Here is a 17,856-nt window from a genome sequence, read left to right as displayed (position 1 = left end):
ATGTATCTTGGTGATATCTGTCTGCTTATATGTCTGTCTATAGTTTTCTGGTTATATTCTATGTCGCAATTTCATTATACCTGATGATTGCTTGTGTTGCAATCGAAACGTCGTATGCTATTATTTAATTTATTATTTTATTTTTATACGTGACTTTACCGAAAAAACCAAAGAATGACACATTTATATTTACGTGGTCTAACCCAAAGGAAAAAAACCTCTGGATATTGGTCGCGAAACCCTCCTTACGAGGTGTTCAACTGGCCAGGAGGAAGTCCGCTGCAGTGGATGGTGGCGATGGCGCGAACGGGTCGTTGTGCAGGTGGCAACGTGGACTCGCAGGGAACGATCGTGACGGTGACGCCATGGGGAGGCCTTAATCCAGCAGTGGACAGGTCGTGGCTGCCGCTGATCAGGCTTCAATGTTGCCCGTGCAAAACCACGAGGGCCAGAGAGGAGAGACTCTGGATCGGTGTTGATGTAAATACAGGCTTTAATATCTACATACATGTACAAAACATACACCGATTAAAGCTGATTTTATATTTTTGTCGCGCTGTTGATGGTGGTGATGATAGTGATAATAATGTTGGTGGCTGGTGATGATGGTAGTAGTGGTGGTGGTGTTGATGATGGTGGTCGCGGTGATGACAGTGGTGGTGGTGATGGAGAGCGGTAGTGTAGCGGTGAGCGTGCTGCGCTTACGAACCCGGCGGCCCGGGTTTGATTTCCGCTCAAGGCCAACACCAGTGATAGCGATTATCTGAACCGGTCCTGGGCATCCCCCTAGGTCGACTCAGCCTCAAATCAGTAGCTGGTGCGTTGTGTAAACATCGCCACTGGGAAAACGGTCGGGCGTGGTGCTGGCCACCCACCTCCTCGTGTGCCGTGGCGGCCTTTTACAGGTGCTACCCGCTGACAGCACTTGCCCCAACAGTAAGTTAAGGCTATACAGGGGATCTTTATCTTTAATGGTGATGATGACCACAATCACCCGACCTATTCAAATTAAGTTGTCTTCGCCACTGCTGATTCCGTTATTGCAGCTGGTGCCATTAATGCTGCTGCCACCACTGCTGTTGCTGCTGCTGTTGCTATGGCTACTGCTGCTGATGCTATCCGTGTTATTGCTGCTGCTGCTCCTGTTGGAAGCTGCTGCTCCATCTGCTGCTGTTGCTATTGCGATGGCTACTACTGACGCTGCTGCCTGTGATGCTCCTGCTCCTCTTGGAAGCTGCTGCTGCTGTTGTTGCTTCAACTACCGCTGCTGCTGTTGCTGCTTCAACTGCTACCACTGTTGTTACCACTCCTGCTGTTGCTTCAACTACTACTGCTACCACTGTTCACGCTGCTGCCGTCATCTGCATCCTTCCTCTTCCTGTCCTCCTCCTCCCCCTCCTCCTCCTCTCCTCCCCCCTCCAACCCCCCGCGGCGGCGCGCTAGCGATCGCCGCCGCGCGTCCCGCAGCTCCAGGCGGTAGTCGTAGGCCACGAGCGAGGGACGCTCCAGGCAGAGGGCGGCGTAGGCGCCGCAGAGCCGCCCCACGCTGCGCACGCTCAGCTCCGCGGGCCTCTGCACCGGGCTCACGTCCCCCTCGCACAGCACGCGCTGGGACAGCGACAGGCGCTCCGCCTGCGGGAACAGCAGCCTGGCGGGGGGACGCGGGGGGGAGGTGAGGAGAGGGAGACCGCAAAGACGGCGGTGGTCACCGCATTGTCGCGTGGCGTTCTCAAGACGCGTTTCTGTGGCAGTCTGGAACGCTCATCTAGGTTGACAAACTCATTTCTTTAGAACTGCTTTTGAGTTAAGTTTGTCCTTCCCCCACGGCACCTCCGATGACCACGGTTGGCTACGTACGGTGCAAAAGAAGTTAAACATACATAGATGCATAAAAAAAAGTTACTTATCGTTATCGAAGTTAGCCGGACCACCGCTGCCCCTCACGAGACACCACGCAGACAGGACTTTCTGTCACTCTCAACACCACGCACTAGACACCACGCAGGCAGTACTTCCTGTCTCTCACTCGATGCCACGCAGGCAGTACTTCCTGTCTCTCACTCACTCGATGCCACGCAGGCAGTACTTCCTGTCTCTCACTCGATGCCACGCAGGCAGTACTTCCTGTCTCTCACTCGATGCCACGCAGGCAGTACTCCCTGTCTCTCACTCACTCGATGCCACGCAGGCAGTACTTCCTGTCTCTCACTCGATGCCACGCAGGCAGTACTTCCTGTCTCTCACTCGATGCCACGCAGGCAGTACTCCCTGTCTCTCACTCACTCGATGCCACGCAGGCAGTACTTCCTGTCACTCACTCGATGCCACGCAGGCAGTACTTCCTGTCTCTCACTCGATGCCACGCAGGCAGTACTTCCTGTCTCTCACTCGATGCCACGCAGGCAGTACTTCCTGTCTCTCACTCGATGCCACGCAGGCAGTACTTCCTGTCTCTCACTCGATGCCACGCAGGCAGTACTCCCTGTCTCTCACTCACTCGATGCCACGCAGGCAGTACTTCCTGTCACTCACTCGATGCCACGCAGGCAGTACTTCCTGTCTCTCACTCGATGCCACGCAGGCAGTACTTCCTGTCTCTCACTCGATGCCACGCAGGCAGTACTTCCTGTCTCTCACTCGATGCCACGCAGGCAGTACTTCCTGTCTCTCACTCACTCGATGCCACGCAGGCAGTACTTCCTGTCTCTCACTCGATGCCACGCAGGCAGTACTTCCTGTCTCTCACTCACTCGATGCCACGCAGGCAGTACTTCCTGCGGAACTGGAAGAGGTTGCGCACGACCTTCTCCACGAGTGGGAACGGCTGCTGGATCCGCGGGGTCACCAGCGGCTCCAGTGTCACCACCCCCACGTCCACCTGGGGGTGGGGAGTCGGGGGCGGCAGAGGAGGTGAGGGGGGGAACCGCCCGTCAGTTCACATGCGGCACGGCGCCAGCGACATCGCTGCTGCTGCTACGAGGGTTCACCTGGGAAGGCCTCTCCGAGCCTCGCTAACCTTCCTTTCACGGCAGGGTCCCTGGCAAGTTTGTCACATTAGCGGGGGGGGGGGGGCGATGTTGATGCTGCGCACGTGTGTGTGTGTGTGATCGGGGAAGCGGTGGTGAAGTGGTTGGCGCAATACGCTACGAACCCGGCGACCCGAGTTCGGTTCCCGCTCACGGCCAACAACAGTGGCGATTTTCTGAAATGGTCATGGGCCTCTCCGAGGTCGACTCAGCCTCAACTGAGTACCTGGTGCAGTGTGTAAACATCGCCAAAGGGGAGGCAAAGGCAGCCGGGCGTAGTGCTGGCCACCCACCTCCTCGTGGGCCGTGGCGGTCTTCATAGGTGCTCGCTAACAGCACTTGCCCCAACAGTCTGTTACAGGCTATACGGAGGATCTTTGTTTTTGATCCCTATTCAGGGATTGCCAGGTCATTTTCATAATATTCAGAAAAAAGGGCTTTTGGTTTAGATCGTGAAATGTGTCATTAGCATGCCTGCACCCAACACAGCCAATCAGTAAGAGTTTTTTTTCTCCAAATGGCTCTTCTGTTATTTTGGTTGCGGACCCCTGGTCTAGGATGATGGTGACAACGATGACAACGATGACAACGACAATGATGACGACGTTGACGACAATGATGATGACAATCACGCCGATGATGATAATAATGACGATGACTACGATGTTGATGGTGTTGATGTCGACGACGACGACGGCGATGACGGTAAGCAGGAGCTGGGGAGCCTGGGGCTCACCTTGGGCGCGGGGACGAACGCGCTGCCAGGGATGACGAAGCGCAGCTTCACCGAGCTCAGGCTCTGCGCCATCACCGACAGGCGGCAGCGCTGGCTGCTGTGCACGCTCGCCACCAGCCGCTGTGCGCATCACACAAATACAAAGGTACCCCACCGTGTAGCCTTAACAGACTGTCGGGGCAAGTGCAGTTAGCGAGAAGCAGCACCTACGAAGGCCGACACGGCGCACGGAGGGGATGGGTGGCCAGTACCGCGCTCGGCCTCCTTCGTCTCCCCGGTGCCGATGTTTACACACCGCGTGCACCAGGTACTCATGAAAGGCCGAGTAAACCTAGGGGAGGCACAGGACCCGTTGAGATATTTGCCAGCAACGGTGGCCGCTGAACGGGAATCGAACTCGGGATCGAACCCACGACCTCCTGCATACCAGGCGAGGTAGTTAACATCTCCTAGACACCGTGGTGATGATGACGAAAGAGAAAAATGCAAACTCCAAATATACAGCAGCAGGTATCGTCAGGGTCGGGATCGAACCCACGACCTCCTGCATACCAGGTGAAGGAGTTAACATCTCCTAGTCACCGCGGCCGCCCCTCCACCACCCCATGCAAATTGGAGACGGTCACATGGACGATGAAGGAAGGCACGTGGGCTTGGACAAGAAGCCATCACGGTGAGAAGGGGATGATGGCCGATGGGCGGCACTGCTGCGGGAACGGCAGCCCAAGGAGAGGCAAACGCTCGCCAGAGGACAGCGTGGAATTCGCGCAGACTCTAGACATTGCCAGACGCTGAATAAACGCAACTAAACAAATGCCCCCATTCCCATGTCAGACGTACACCTCCTCCCCCTGACCCTCATAACGCCCCACGGAAGGCATCCGCGGACCTCGCAGAACTTACAGGCTGCACGCCGGCTAACATAGAAGCATACGCGTTGCAACTATGAAGCCCGCGATGCGTTTGTGACGGGCTTGCGAGTTGTTTCGTTGACGTAAAAATAAATACAATAAAAAACATACAATAAAATAAATACCATAAAAAAACAATAAAAAACAGTCGCACAGAACCAGGGAGCTCCCCACCTCGGCCACCTCTTTCTGGAAGGTGAGCGTGAGTCGGGTCCTGCCGTAGGAGAAGGGCCCGCTGCGATTGGCCATGCACTCGAGCCAATCGATGACGAGCGCGGTGGAGACGCTGAAGGGCAGGTTGCCGATGATGTGGATGTTGGGAGGATCTAGGAAAAGTCGGAGGATCGGAATCTTTTTCTCTTGGCCGGGCGGAGGAGCAGGGAATGTCCTCATGAGCTACGGAAGCTCTCCATGGGGTCAGCGAGTTTGCAACAACCGACAATGCAAAACAAACACGATAGGAGTGGAAGGTATAGGAAAGGTAAGCGAGTCACTCAAAAAATATATATGCAAATAAAACGAAACTTTTATTTTCCAGGAATATAATCTGAACACACGTTTCTAATGGAGGAGTGGGGGGATTCTAAGTCCCTCGGGGAATCAAACTTTGAGGATTTAAAAGTTTGAGGATTTAAAATAAAGCTGTCTCTGGTGTGGACCAATCAGTTTCAAAGACAGTGCATCATATATTATCGGAGCATGTTTTGTGTTTGCATGATCACCACAAGTCCTGCGTGTGGTTAATCCAGACAGGATTCCATGAATAAGGATTCTGTTTGGTGTTTTAACATTTCAGCGCCTGTTTTATTGCCAGAAAGGGGTACAACCTATTGTTAAAAAGGATTTAAAGAGTCGAACGGATAGAGTTGCCCGGCTAACATTTTGGTCGAGCAAAGTCAGAGGAGCAGAACCTCTCTCTAGGCCCGGGAGGACGGAATCTCCTGATGAGCGATGACGCTCTTTGTTTTTCATCACGGATGTCAAGCAAGGGGGCACACGGGAGGGTCGGAACGTTAAAAACAATACAGCGCGCTAGAAGTGCAACATTATAAACGGCAAAGCGAGTCACTCGAATATGTAGAAAGTATACGAGGTGCAAATTGCACGATACATTCCTGCCGATTTGTCAAAGCATGGGCAAGGCAGCCGAACAACAACAACAGACCCACACCACACAGTAGTCCCTGAATGAAACCGCACATTAAGCTTTAACTATCAATACGGGGGCAAGGATTAAAGTTGGAAATCACATTTGCAAGTTGCTGCTTAAACTAATTTTGTTATTTTACCAGGTAAGGCCCACTGAGCTACATGGCTTTTTCAGATGCCACCTGGCTATCACAAATGATAGCTCAACGAAGTGGCTTATCACGTTGACATCTATAGCAGCCAAATACTCTAAACGCGTGTAAATTCTAAATGAGGGAAAAACTGCCGGAACCGGAGAAAAATCCACGCAACCACGGGGAGAGAGACGCAGCAGGCGTGAGGGTTGGGATCGAATCCACGAGGGAGGTAACATCTCCTAGCCACTGAGACGCCCAAGTCAAGAGTGCAGCACAAGAGAGAGGGGGGAGAGAGGGGGGAGAGAGGGAGGAAGAGAGAGGGAGGGAGATAGGTAGAAGAGAGAGGGAAGCCGTCTTCACATCTCGTGTGCCCCCGCCACCACCACCACCCTCGCCTACTTCTGTCCCCCACCCCCACCATCGAAGAAGCTCCGTTTTGTGTTCCATGCCGAAGCCTCATTCACACCGAATAATCTGTCACTGCTGCTGTGCACGGCACGCACTCGACCACGGTTGGACTCCCGCTGCTGCTGCCACGTGGGGTGGAGCGCCCAGCTCCCACCTCACTGCTTCACCGCAGAGGATTCGGAGTGACGGCAGCAGCAGTCAGGGCGAAGACTGATGATCCAGCACTGATTCACTCCACTCGCTCGCTCACCGGCGGTCAGTCGCCTCCCAATCACTCTTATAGCGCTACTACCATGCTACTACCATGCTACTACCATGCTACTACCATGGCTACTGTTCCTGTTAACTTTGCTCACCAGCGAGCCCAACTACCACGTGGTGTACCTGCTGCTTCCCGTGTCTCCCCGTTCCTTCCCGTGTCTCCCCGTTCCTTCCTGTGTCTCTTTCCCCCCCTGACTCGTCTCCTTCCGTTTCTCCCGCGGTCCCCGTGTCGTCTCACCCTCATCCCATCTGCGTCTCAGGGACTCTGGGAAGGAGTTGTCCAGGGGGTATGTGAGGATGTCCCCCAACACCACCTCCATCCGCCCGGGAGCCGCCTCCGACAGCAGCTGAGGGGAGGAAACACGCGGAGGAAACACACACACGGGAGAAAGCACACGGGGAAAACACACGGGGGGAAACACACGGGGGGAAACACACACGGGAGAAAGCACACGGGGTAAACACACGGGGGGAAACACACGGGGGGAAACAAATGAGGGAAAAGCGGTACACGGCAACAGCACCGACGATCAGCAACCGAGGCGAGGCACAGCAGCAGCCAGTCACAGCCAACGTGGATGACGATGTATGTCTGTGTGCACGTTGAACTTCGATTCGCACCGTACGTAGCCAACAGCGCTAATTGGAGGTGCGGGGGGAAGGACAACAAACTAAACACTTAAGGCAGTTAAAAAAATAGTTTTCAATCTCGATGATGATGACGATGATGATGTAAAAGTGCAAAGCTCCAGTGGCTTCCCAATATCGGAAGGAAGAGCGTTCCTGAGGCCGCAGAAGTGCATCTGAAAGCGCGCGACGCGGTCACCATCTTTGTACATGTACGTATGTTGAACCAACAGTGCTAATCTGAGGATGGGTGTGTGGGTAAGTGACTATGTAAGCACGGTTGGTTCCGTACACACATTCACCCATCCTGCGATTATCACGTTTGGCTACGTACGGTGCGAAACAAGTTCAACACAGATACCAAACCAGAGCTCCTGACCCCAGAGGTTCAAGCCCTGGGTCTGGGTGTCTGTAGGTCTCAATGGTTTTGTCAGGGAGAGTCGTTTTGAGCCATAGGTCTGGGTGTCTCTCTATAAGGAGGTTTCTTCAGAACTGCTTTTTGTGTTTAGTTTTTTGTCTTTTCCAAGCACCTCTGATTAGCACGGTTGGCTACGTACGGTGCAAAATAAGTTCAACGAACATACATAGACTCACATAGTCACTCACCCACTCACATAGTCACTCACCCACACACTCGCCCATCCTCCGATTAGCACGGCTGGCTATGTACGGTGCGAAAGAAGCCCAACGTACATTTACTAATATCAACTATCTTACTTTACCAAGTAAGGCCCACTGAGCTAAATAGATTTTTTCAGAAGCAAACTGGCCACAAATGATAGCTCAACAAAATGGCTTATCATGTGGACATTTAAAGCAGCCAAATACTCTAAAAGCATGTTTCTAAATGTGGAGGGAAAAACCAGCGGACCTGGAGAAATATCCACGCAACCAAGGGGAGAGAGAGAGACACGCAAACTCCAAATATACAGCAGGCATCAGGGTCGGGATCGAACCCTCGGCCTCCTGCATACCAGGCGAGGGAGTCAACATCTCATGTCGGAGTGACTGTGGCCCTGGTAAACACCGCCCCCTGCTGCAAACACTTGGGCAGTAACCCCCCTCTCCCCAACCCCCACCCACCGACATAAGCAAACCTGTCAACCCCTTATCAGTGCCCGCCTTGTTACAGGCCAACTCAGACCTGATTGGTCACCCCATGCCACTTATACATCTCAAAGTTCATCCTACAAAGTCCCATCACGAGCGAGAACCACAAACACACAGACAAGAACATTTTTGTTGCCCATATTGAAACGGCGGTACGCCATATGGACGTGAAAACTCAATTTCCCTGTACAAGAATACGGGGTAAACTGTATGGGTTGACAGGTATGCTATATCTATGTATCTCTATGGGTCTCTATGTATCTCTATTGGTCTCTATGTATCTCTGTGGGTCTCGATGTATCTCTGTGGGTCTCCATTTACTCAATTTCCCTGTACAAGAATACAGGGTAAACCGTACGGGTTGACACGGTACGCATAAGAGTCTTGAGACTCTCCCAGGTCACAGTTCTACGTTCGCCGCACTGCCCGTGAGCCTGCCAGGTTTTTTTTGGGTTAGATCGCGTAAATATATAAATGTGTCGTTAAATCCGCCACCACCTGACACGGCCAATTAGTAAGGTTTGTCACGTGAACAGAACATGCCAATTGGTTAAGAGTACAGCACACCAGTAGTGTGTTGGAGAGCAAAGCCACAACTTTTACAATCTGGGCACGACGTTTCGTGCCGCTTCTTGGTCGACAGCTCCACTCGTCGCCGACTCCCATCCCTGCGCAATCCATCGCCCCGCCCTTCCCCCCGCCCCCAGCGGCTCGCTCACCCGCAGGCTGGGCAGGAAGCGAGGGTCCTTCTCGATGGCCAGGACGCGGGCGGCGCCACGCTCCAGGATGGCGCGGGTGAGGCTGCCCGGGCCGGGACCCACCTCGCACACGTAGGCGTCGCGCAGCGAGCCCGACTGCCGCACGATCTTGTCTGTTGTTGAGTGGCAGCGGCGGCAGCAGTGGCCGCAGCAGCAGCAGACACAGCAACAGCAGTCACAGCAGCAGCAGTAGACAGAGCAGTAGCAGAGGCAGAAACAGCAGCAGCAAATCAGCAGCAGTAGCAGCAGCAGCAGAAAGAGCAGCAGTAGCAGCAGCAGTGGCAGCCACAGCATTGGGAGCAGGATCAGCAGTGGCAGAAACAGCAGTAGATCAGCAGTAGCAGCAGCAGTCACAGCAGCAGCAGGAGCAGCAGGCACACCACGTTGATGTCAGCACAGCATTTGTGCCACGCAAGAGAATAATAGTAATCATTATTTAAATGTAAACAGTCGTTCACGCCAATCACAGATCAAAACACCGCAGCAAAAATTGTAATAAACAGTTTTGGCACGGAGGCGCGGAAAAGCAGATGGGCGAGTGAGCGAAAAGGGAGCCAGAACTGGCGCCAACAACTGCCCAAGCTCTGTCGTCCTATCTCGTCGGCCTTTTGTCCATCTAGGTCAGGGGTCGGCAACCTGCGGCTCCGCGGCCGCATGCGGCTCTTTAAGTGACCGGCTTCGTGACCGTTATTTATTAAGAACCTCCGGCTTCTATTCACCACGGTGCATTGCGGCTCTTGAAATATTTAGCGGTTTTTTTTACCGAATTATAATTAAAAATAAACTCCTTTAAAAAATATATTTTTTTAAACAACTATTTTATTAACAACTTCGTTTAACTCACGGTCGAGAAGTACGTTAATGGCGCCTGAGACACACGGCGCCTGCTTTTTGTGCGAGCTGATTCCACAGTTGAGGGACCGCGGCGTTTTTGACCAACACAAATATATATATAAATAATAAGGCGTCCATACAAAATGTAAATTGCTTTAAAGTAGCTAATTAATTTAATTGATGAGGCATGCATTGTCACCGAATCTGAGTACATGTGCAAAATGTGGAATTGATTGGACAACGGGAAGTGGACGAAATTTTGATTACAAGATTTGACCACGACAAACAGAGGAATCAAGTTAAGTAAAACCGTTGAAAAACGCCTCTTCTTGTTGTTTTGGTTGCTGACCCCCACTCCACCCGGGGCTGAGGTGCACGTCGAGGCACGGGGGGGGGGGGGAATGGAGAAATACACGCAGACCGGAGCCGCTCGCCACGATAGACGCAGCAGCCATGTTTGGCAAAAACGTTGTTGAAATGGCGATTATCGCAGCTCATTTTGGTGTTACATTAAGCGGATTATTTACAGAAATGTAATCTCCCTCATATTAATCACACATGAACACTCACCCACCCACCCACTCACACAATTACCCACTCACCCAACCTACTCATACAATCACCCACTCATTCACTCACTCACACCATCACCCACTCACACCATCACCCACTCACACAATCACCCACCCACTCACACAATCACCCACTGACACAATCATCCACTCACCCAATTACTCATCCACTTACTCACCCACCCACCCACTTACTCACCCACCTACTCATACAATCACCCACTCACTCACACAATGACCCACTCACACAATCACACACACACACTCAGTCACCCACTCACACAATCAAACAATCACTCGCACAATCATCCACCCACCCACTTACTCACCCACCTACTCGTACAATCACCCACTCATTCACTCACACAATCACCCACTCACTCACACAATGACCCACTCACCCAATCACTCACTCACCCACTCACTCACTCACTCACCCACTCACACAATCATCCACTCACCCAATTACTCATCCACCCACTCACTCACACAATTGGTCCCTGTCCGTGTTTAACCCCCTTCTCGGTGGGGGGGGGGGAGTCGCGTACCGGACAGGCGCTGGTTGAGCAGGAAGTTCTGCGAGAGCTGCTTCTGCGCGCGCAGATTGTACACGCGGATGATCTCGCCGATGGTGGGCAGCGGCGGTAGGCGCAGGCCGGCGCTGGCTGCCATCGCGTCGCCGGCTCACAACGTCCCCCGCACGCGACCTGTCCAGATGACGGCCACGGAAGCACCGCGCTCGTCAAACGCGAGCGAGGCCCGGTGCTGCTGGTCTCGTCTGTAGGGGGGGGGGTCACGGGTGGCTCTCTTAGAGACGACCCAAGGGCGGGGGAGGCGAACTCGAGCGTGAAGCTGCGGTGCCCCTGTGGGACTTGAACCCGGTCAAAAAACGAAACCGTGCCGAAGCAAGGGTCATTGCGCCACAACGCGGAGACACAAGCCGCAGTTGAAAGGAATATTTCGCTTCTTTACTGTTAGTTTAACATGCAGGCTTTCGCGACAAATATTATCCATAAGAGGTTTTTGGGTTACAGCGCGCAATTATAAATGTGTAATTAAACCCACGTAATAGGCTTTCGCGACCAATATTACCCACGAGGTTTTTTTGGAGGGTGAGATCGCGTAAGTATATAAATGTGGTCGTTAAATCTGCCACCACCCCGACACAGCCAGTCAGTAATGTTTGTCACGTAAACAGAACGTGCACAATTAGTTACTAGTTCAGCACTAACCGGTTGTGTGTTGGAGAGTAAACCCACTACAACATTTACAATTCGACGTTTTGCCGGTCATTACAACAACCAGTTTCGTCAGGCTCTACTGCTAGTCAAACACTTCTGGGGACAAACGTGCCCTGTTGGAAAGCGTGAACGGAATCCATGCATGGTGCGTGATTTCCCCCCACCCCAACTCGTTTTTTCAATAACGGCCGACACTCAGATTTTGTGTCTCCCAGCTCAAACGAGCCACGGGCAATGCCGACCCAAGGGAGTTGAAATTCCACATTCCTATGGCAGGGAAAGGAGAGCAAAAAGAGAGATGATAATCAAAAATTATACGCATAAATCACCTTTCATCAAGCATGTCTAAGCGCTGTAGAAGACACAGCAGCAGACACTCGGCATGACAGCGACTCAAAAAACTAAACACAATGACGTGGCAAGATAATAAAATGAATGCTCAAAGCCGCTTGCCGAATTCAACTAAACGTTGACGAAATAGAAGTGTGCAGATGCATTTTAAGGCGCGTGTTTAAAAATGGCTACAGACTGAGAGATCCTGAGATGTCATGGGGGAGAGTTCCAGAGTCTGCGGGCTGCGACACAACGAACAGCTCGGTCGCCCAGAGACTGAAGCCTCAATGACCTGGGACCGCAGAGAAGATCTGCATCCCCGGATCTTGAGAGGCCTTCACAGGGGGACCTGTGGGTGAAGATACCACTACAGGGGTTGAACCCAGGTCCTCGGAGGTTGTTTGCTGGATCGGTGGAAGCAAGTCTGGACTGCGGCCAACGTCAAAAGTAAACATCTCACACAGCACCCGACCATCGAACCTCCGGGTTTCAACCTACCACGCCGCAAATGGTCGACCATCAACCGAATCGGGGACAGGGCATGCGACCGATGCGGCTACCCGATGCCACAAATGGCGCCATCAAAGAATCGGCGGTATGTGCGTAGTGCAGCCACAAATCCCAAACCATCGACCGCCACATCGTAAACACTCCGCCGCTGGCTGCTGTCTTCACTCCTTTAACCGGGGAAGGGACGAGATCCACTCTGCTTCTGAACAGACACCTGAGTAGCAATAACATCTAAAATTGCATCCTTAATCTGCTGCTATTAAATCTGTACGACAGAGGAAGACACGGCCATTATGACCCACCGTGAAAAAAGAACAAGCGGGTGGTCACAGAGCAGCGGGGCTCTGTGGTGGGTAGGTGGGTAGGAGGGGGCACAGCAGCAGCATTGGTTCCTGCCTGCACCAATCCAGTGTCTTCCCGCACAGCCATTCTCAACCCCGCAAGAGACACGCGCGCCCGTGCACACCGACGCAGAGGTCGAACCCAGGCCCTCATACCTTGCCGGCACATGTTGCCCTGACACGGGGTCACGGCCCTGACACGGGCGGTCTGGCTGCGTCGGGTTTAGCTCAGTCAGCGTTTAAATTTAACCAATGTTTCTTCTTCTCATTCTCAATACCAGGTCATCCCTGTCTCGGCATGGCTGCGACCAGCTCCACTCCGCAACGTGCCGTTTAGGGAGTTCATTTCATCATCACCGCCGTCGTCATTATCATGGTGGTGGCGGTGGTGTCATAGCATTCTTACCCACTTGACCCGTATCGGGTAAACCAGCGTCCCCCTCTCCGTCTCGATGTCGCGTGAGCGAGCGGTGACCAGAACAACCGACAGGAAATATTTCTGGACGCTTGCTTCTTTCAAGTTCTTGGCAGCTTCTAATTTAAAGCGGATCCACCAGCACATTTTTGGACCTCTGAGCTCATTCCACAACTACCCTTTTCAACCAAAGAGGAATGCTTGCTCGGTCGTAAAGCAGCCAGCTCCATTGATGATCCAGCACTTACCAATTCGCTCCAGTAGCCCGCTCACTGGCAGTCAGTCGGCCTCCTTATCACTCTGCTATCGCTACTGTCTTGATTTGACTGTTTCCACGAACTTCCAGTCATCGGTTCCTCCACCCGTATTGAGGACACGGTCTCTGCCAGACACTCACTGTTTCAGGTCATCCACCACAAGGTGTTCAACCACCACCCTGGGTTTACAAGAATTCATAAAAGTGTAAAAGTATAACGCAAAGTACAAAGATGTACAAAAATTTGCCATAAATCTGGAATGTGACACGCAACTCTCCGTGGGGGATAATAAAAAAACAATAATGAATATATATATAAAATAGGATCCGAAATATATATTTATATATTTTAAAGTATGGAATGCACCTCGAATGTGCGTTGTCATCCTAACTGGACACATGGTTAAATAAATAAAAACTTCCGTTAGATAAGGAAAGCAGTATTTTCAATTGTTAAATGAAAGACATTGTTCACTTGATAAAAGCCATTGGCCAAAATGTAACTGATTTTATAAAAAAAAAACATTTCTTTCCCATTTTGCGGCAGTTAATGACGAGCGTGTTGATCTTTTGTTCGTTGTGCTCGTGCCGTACTGGCAACGCAGTATCGCGCGTGTTTTCAAAATCTTCGATTTGGACTGCAGGAGGAATCCGTGGAGCTACAAAGCTATTTTGTTGCATGTCCAGCATGGGCGAGGACGGCCGGGAGAGCAACTCACGTTGTTAAAATGGGCCACTCAGGTCAGAGACCAGGAATTGACAACTGTCACGTGGAATAATCGAGCCGATTTTTGTTCAGTTGATGACATATTAAGGATAGCAACTTCTGTGAATTTTTTTTTTTACTTTATAGCTCATCAGATTCCTCCTGCAGTATAAATGAATAGATTACTGTCAACTCGCCCTCTACGACAGATAAAAGTTTCCAGCTGTTCGGAGATGACCCCGCCTTCCCTTCCATACCTGTCAACCCCTAATCAGTGCCCTACCTTATTACAGACCAATTCAGACTTTATTGGTCACCCCGTGCCCCTTATAAATCCCAACGTTCATCCTACAAAGTCCCATCACAAGAGAGAAACACAAACAAATAGACAAAAAAAGTTTTGGTATGCATTGAAATGGCTGTTTGCCGTATGGATCTGAAAACTAAATTTCCCTGTACAAGGATATGGGGTAAACCATATGGGTTGACAGGTATGCTGATGGGACACGTGTCAAATCCGGTTGAGAGCGTTGCCTTTGTTGAACCCAAAGCTCCTGTAATTATGCACTCCCTTGGGGCCGATGAGCTGTGTTAGGCTATACACTACTTAACATCTGAACACCTTTTTTATTGCCAGAAAGAATAAAAACGATGATTTGATACTGGCAAAAAGGTCCCATTTTGTAGCTGCTCACCCCGAGCTATAAATGCCCTGATAGTGCATTGTCCTTGTACTGTTCGCCATTTGGCGTTCTGTGGTCTGACATTGGTGAGACAAGGCCATAAAGAAGGCTGCTGTCTCTGTTCTGACTCTTGATTACCGTCAACTCACCCTCTACGACAGAAAACATTTCCAGCTGTTCAGAGATAACCCCGCCTTCTCTTACATACCTGTCAACCCTTTATCAATGCCCTACCTTATTACACACCAATTCAGACCTTATTGGTCACCCTGTGCCCCTTATAAATATCAACGTTCATCCGACAGTCCCATCACAAGGGAGAAACACAAATAAATGTATTTGCCCGAATTGAAACGGCTGTACGCCGTCTGGACCTGAAAACTAAATTACCCGTACAAGAATACGGAGTAAACCGTATGGGTTGACAGGTACGACGAGTCCCCTGACTGATACAAACTACGGCCCAATGTATTTACAGTTCTGCTTCCAAATCAACGAGCTTTGATTTGCCCAGAGCGCGCGTGTTTACGTGGATAGCAAGCACCACGCCCGGGCCACCTTTGTCTCCCCAGTGGCGATATTTTTATGAACCGCGACAGGTAGACATTTGAGGCCGAGTCGACCTAGGGGAGGAGGCCCAGGATCCGGTTCAGGTAATCGTCACCGGTGTTGGCCACTCTGCACCCCCCCCCCCACTCTGCACCCCCCCCCCCACTCTGCCCCCCCCCCCACTCTGCACCACCCCCCCCCACTCTGCACCCCCCCCCCACTCTGCACCCCCCCCACACTCTGCACCCCCCCCCCACTCTGCACCACCCCCCCCACTCTGCACCCCCCCACTCTGCACCACCCCCCCCCCACTCTACACCCCCCCCCCACTCTGCACCACCCCCCAACTCTGCACCCCCCCCCCCACTCTGCACCACCCCCCCCCACTCTGCACCACCCCCCCCCCCCCCACTCTGCACCACCCCCCCCCCCCACTCTGCACCACCCCCACTCTGCACCACCCCCCCCCCCACTCTGCACCACTCCCACCTCCCCCACTCTGCACCACCCCCCCCCCACTCTGCACCACCCCCCCCCCACTCTGCACCACCCCCCCCCACTCTGCACCACCCCCACTCTGCACCACCCCCCCCCCACTCTGCACCACTCCCACCTCCCCCACTCTGCACCACCCCCACTCTGCACCACACCCCCCCCCCACTCTGCACCACCCCCACTCTGCACCACCCCCCCCCCCCCACTCTGCACCACCCCCACTCTGCACCACCCCCCCCCCCCCCACTCTGCACCACCCCCCCCCCCCCACTCTGCACCACCCCCACTCTGCACCACCCCCCCCTCCCCCACTCTGCACCACACTACCGCACTGTACACTTCAACGCGTGGCGTCGCCAGCAACGCGCCCACCCCCACACCACCCCCACATCCACACCACCACCCCCACATCACCGCCACTACCCCTACAACCCCCACACCACCACCCCCACATCACCGCCACCACCCCCACACCGCCGCCACACCACTTCCATGTCGGCGTTCCCTTCAAATCGTCTAACTCGCTCGTTCGTCCGTTCGCCACTCACAAGGCTCCCGCCGTATCTGTAACCGAGTTATGGTCCAGGCGTCCCCCACCCCCCTTGCTTCAACTCACCATAGTAGCCACCACGTGCGTCAACCTCGTGGCCCTCTCAGCGCTGGCGGGACGGGGTCGCGTGCCAGACAATCCGGCGGCGTCCACCAACCCAACCACCACAACTTCCAATCGAACATTCGGCAGCTGGGGGCCGCTCTGATTGGTTGCTGTGGCGTCACGTGCCACAACGTGAAAGGCCCCCCCCCCTTACAAAGATGTACGCTGTGGGCCGTCGCCATCTTTGTAAGGGAACTCAAGCCAATCTAAATGTGTTTTTTTAAGTTTTAATACCCCGAGTAAATAACCCACGGTTGCTATGAGATGTTAACTACCTCGCCTGGTCTACAGGAGGTTCGTCCGTTGGATCCCTGACCCTGACCGCCTGGTGTATACAGTACATTGTTTAAAGTCTCTCCCTTACAAAGATGTACGCTCGTGGACCGTCACCATCTTTGCATGGGAACTCTAAAGGCAATATAAATATTTTGTTTTTAAGTTTATAACCCCGAGTAAATAACCCACGGTGCATAGGAGATGTTAACTACGTCTCCTGGTATACAGGAGGGCGTGAGTTCGATCCCGACCATGACGCCTGCTGCTGTATATTTCCGGGCCCTCTGGTTTTTCCTCCCCAAATTTGGAGTCAAAGTCACCACGCGTTTCGGGTTGTTTGGCTGCTGCTATAAATGTCCACTCGACGGTGAGAGCCCGAACTTCGTTGAGCTTCTCATTTGTGACAGCCACGTCGCTTCTCCAACAACAACAAAGAGCTACATAGCCCAGGTGTGCCTTACCTGGGTAAAGTTCAGTTTGGGATTTTTGCACACAGCGTTGGTGTACGGTGTTTTTTCTGCAATATTTTTGCTGTCTTTTCTTGGATTTTCTGTTTGCACTTAGTCACATATTCACTTTAAGATGTTTTTTTGTTCATGTTTTTGTTTTTTGTTTGTTGCGGTTGCACCCGATTCAAGAGCTGAATGGCTCACAGGGCTATACCTAATAAATGAACTTGAACTTGAATAGGGCAACAACCAAAATGTGTTGTCTATTTGTTTGTTTCTCCCTTGTGATGGGACTTTGTAGGATGAACGTTGAGATTTAAAATGGGCACGGGGGTGACCACTAAGGTCTGAATTGGTCTGTAATGACGAAGGCAAGAAGGGGTTGTCAGGTATGGAGCAGGAGCAGACGGGGTTATCA

The 17,856-nt window shown here is 52.5% G+C and overlaps 1 protein-coding gene across 3 annotated transcripts; it reads right to left on the bottom strand.

Moving 5' to 3' along the window:
- Positions 1 to 475: 475 nt before the first annotated feature.
- Positions 476 to 16,803, bottom strand: TFB1M (transcription factor B1, mitochondrial). Of its 3 annotated transcripts, none has more exons than XM_061574882.1 (8): positions 16,675 to 16,803; positions 11,078 to 11,307; positions 9,085 to 9,236; positions 6,867 to 6,975; positions 4,848 to 4,999; positions 3,763 to 3,882; positions 2,751 to 2,878; positions 476 to 1,648 (listed from the first exon to the last, which is right to left on the bottom strand). In XM_061574882.1, exons 2-8 carry the CDS (start codon positions 11,199 to 11,201, stop codon positions 1,321 to 1,323), a joined length of 1,113 nt encoding a protein of 370 aa, XP_061430866.1. In that variant the 5' UTR covers positions 11,202 to 11,307; positions 16,675 to 16,803; the 3' UTR covers positions 476 to 1,320. The 3 variants fall into 3 exon arrangements, with proteins under 3 accessions (XP_061430866.1, XP_061430867.1, XP_061430868.1); XM_061574883.1 differs by having other exon boundaries at positions 11,078 to 11,236; positions 16,675 to 16,789; XM_061574884.1 differs by lacking the exon at positions 16,675 to 16,803 and adding an exon at positions 13,618 to 13,759.
- Positions 16,804 to 17,856: the final 1,053 nt, after the last annotated feature.

Source organism: Lethenteron reissneri, chromosome 56 (genome assembly GCF_015708825.2).
Source record: "Lethenteron reissneri isolate LAM-NWPU_2019-01 chromosome 56, ASM1570882v1, whole genome shotgun sequence".
In the NCBI taxonomy this organism is placed as follows: Eukaryota; Metazoa; Chordata; class Hyperoartia; order Petromyzontiformes; family Petromyzontidae; genus Lethenteron; species Lethenteron reissneri.
Note: the sequence above shows the minus strand (reverse complement) of the source record. Positions and strands in the feature narration are given on the sequence as shown.

What these genes read in the sequence shown, in the direction of transcription:
- TFB1M (XM_061574882.1), bottom strand. Translation starts at nt 11,201, where the DNA reads ATGGCAGCCAGCGCCGGCCTGCGCCTACCGCCGCTGCCCACCATCGGC. An exon ending in GCTTCCTGCCCAGCCTGCGG is followed by an intron (nt 6,976 to 9,084) that starts GTGAGCGAGCCG and finishes TCCTCCCCTCAG; the next exon opens with CTGCTGTCGGAGGCGGCTCC. An exon ending in CGTTCGTCCCCGCGCCCAAG is followed by an intron (nt 2,879 to 3,762) that starts GTGAGCCCCAGG and finishes CCCCACCCCCAG; the next exon opens with GTGGACGTGGGGGTGGTGAC.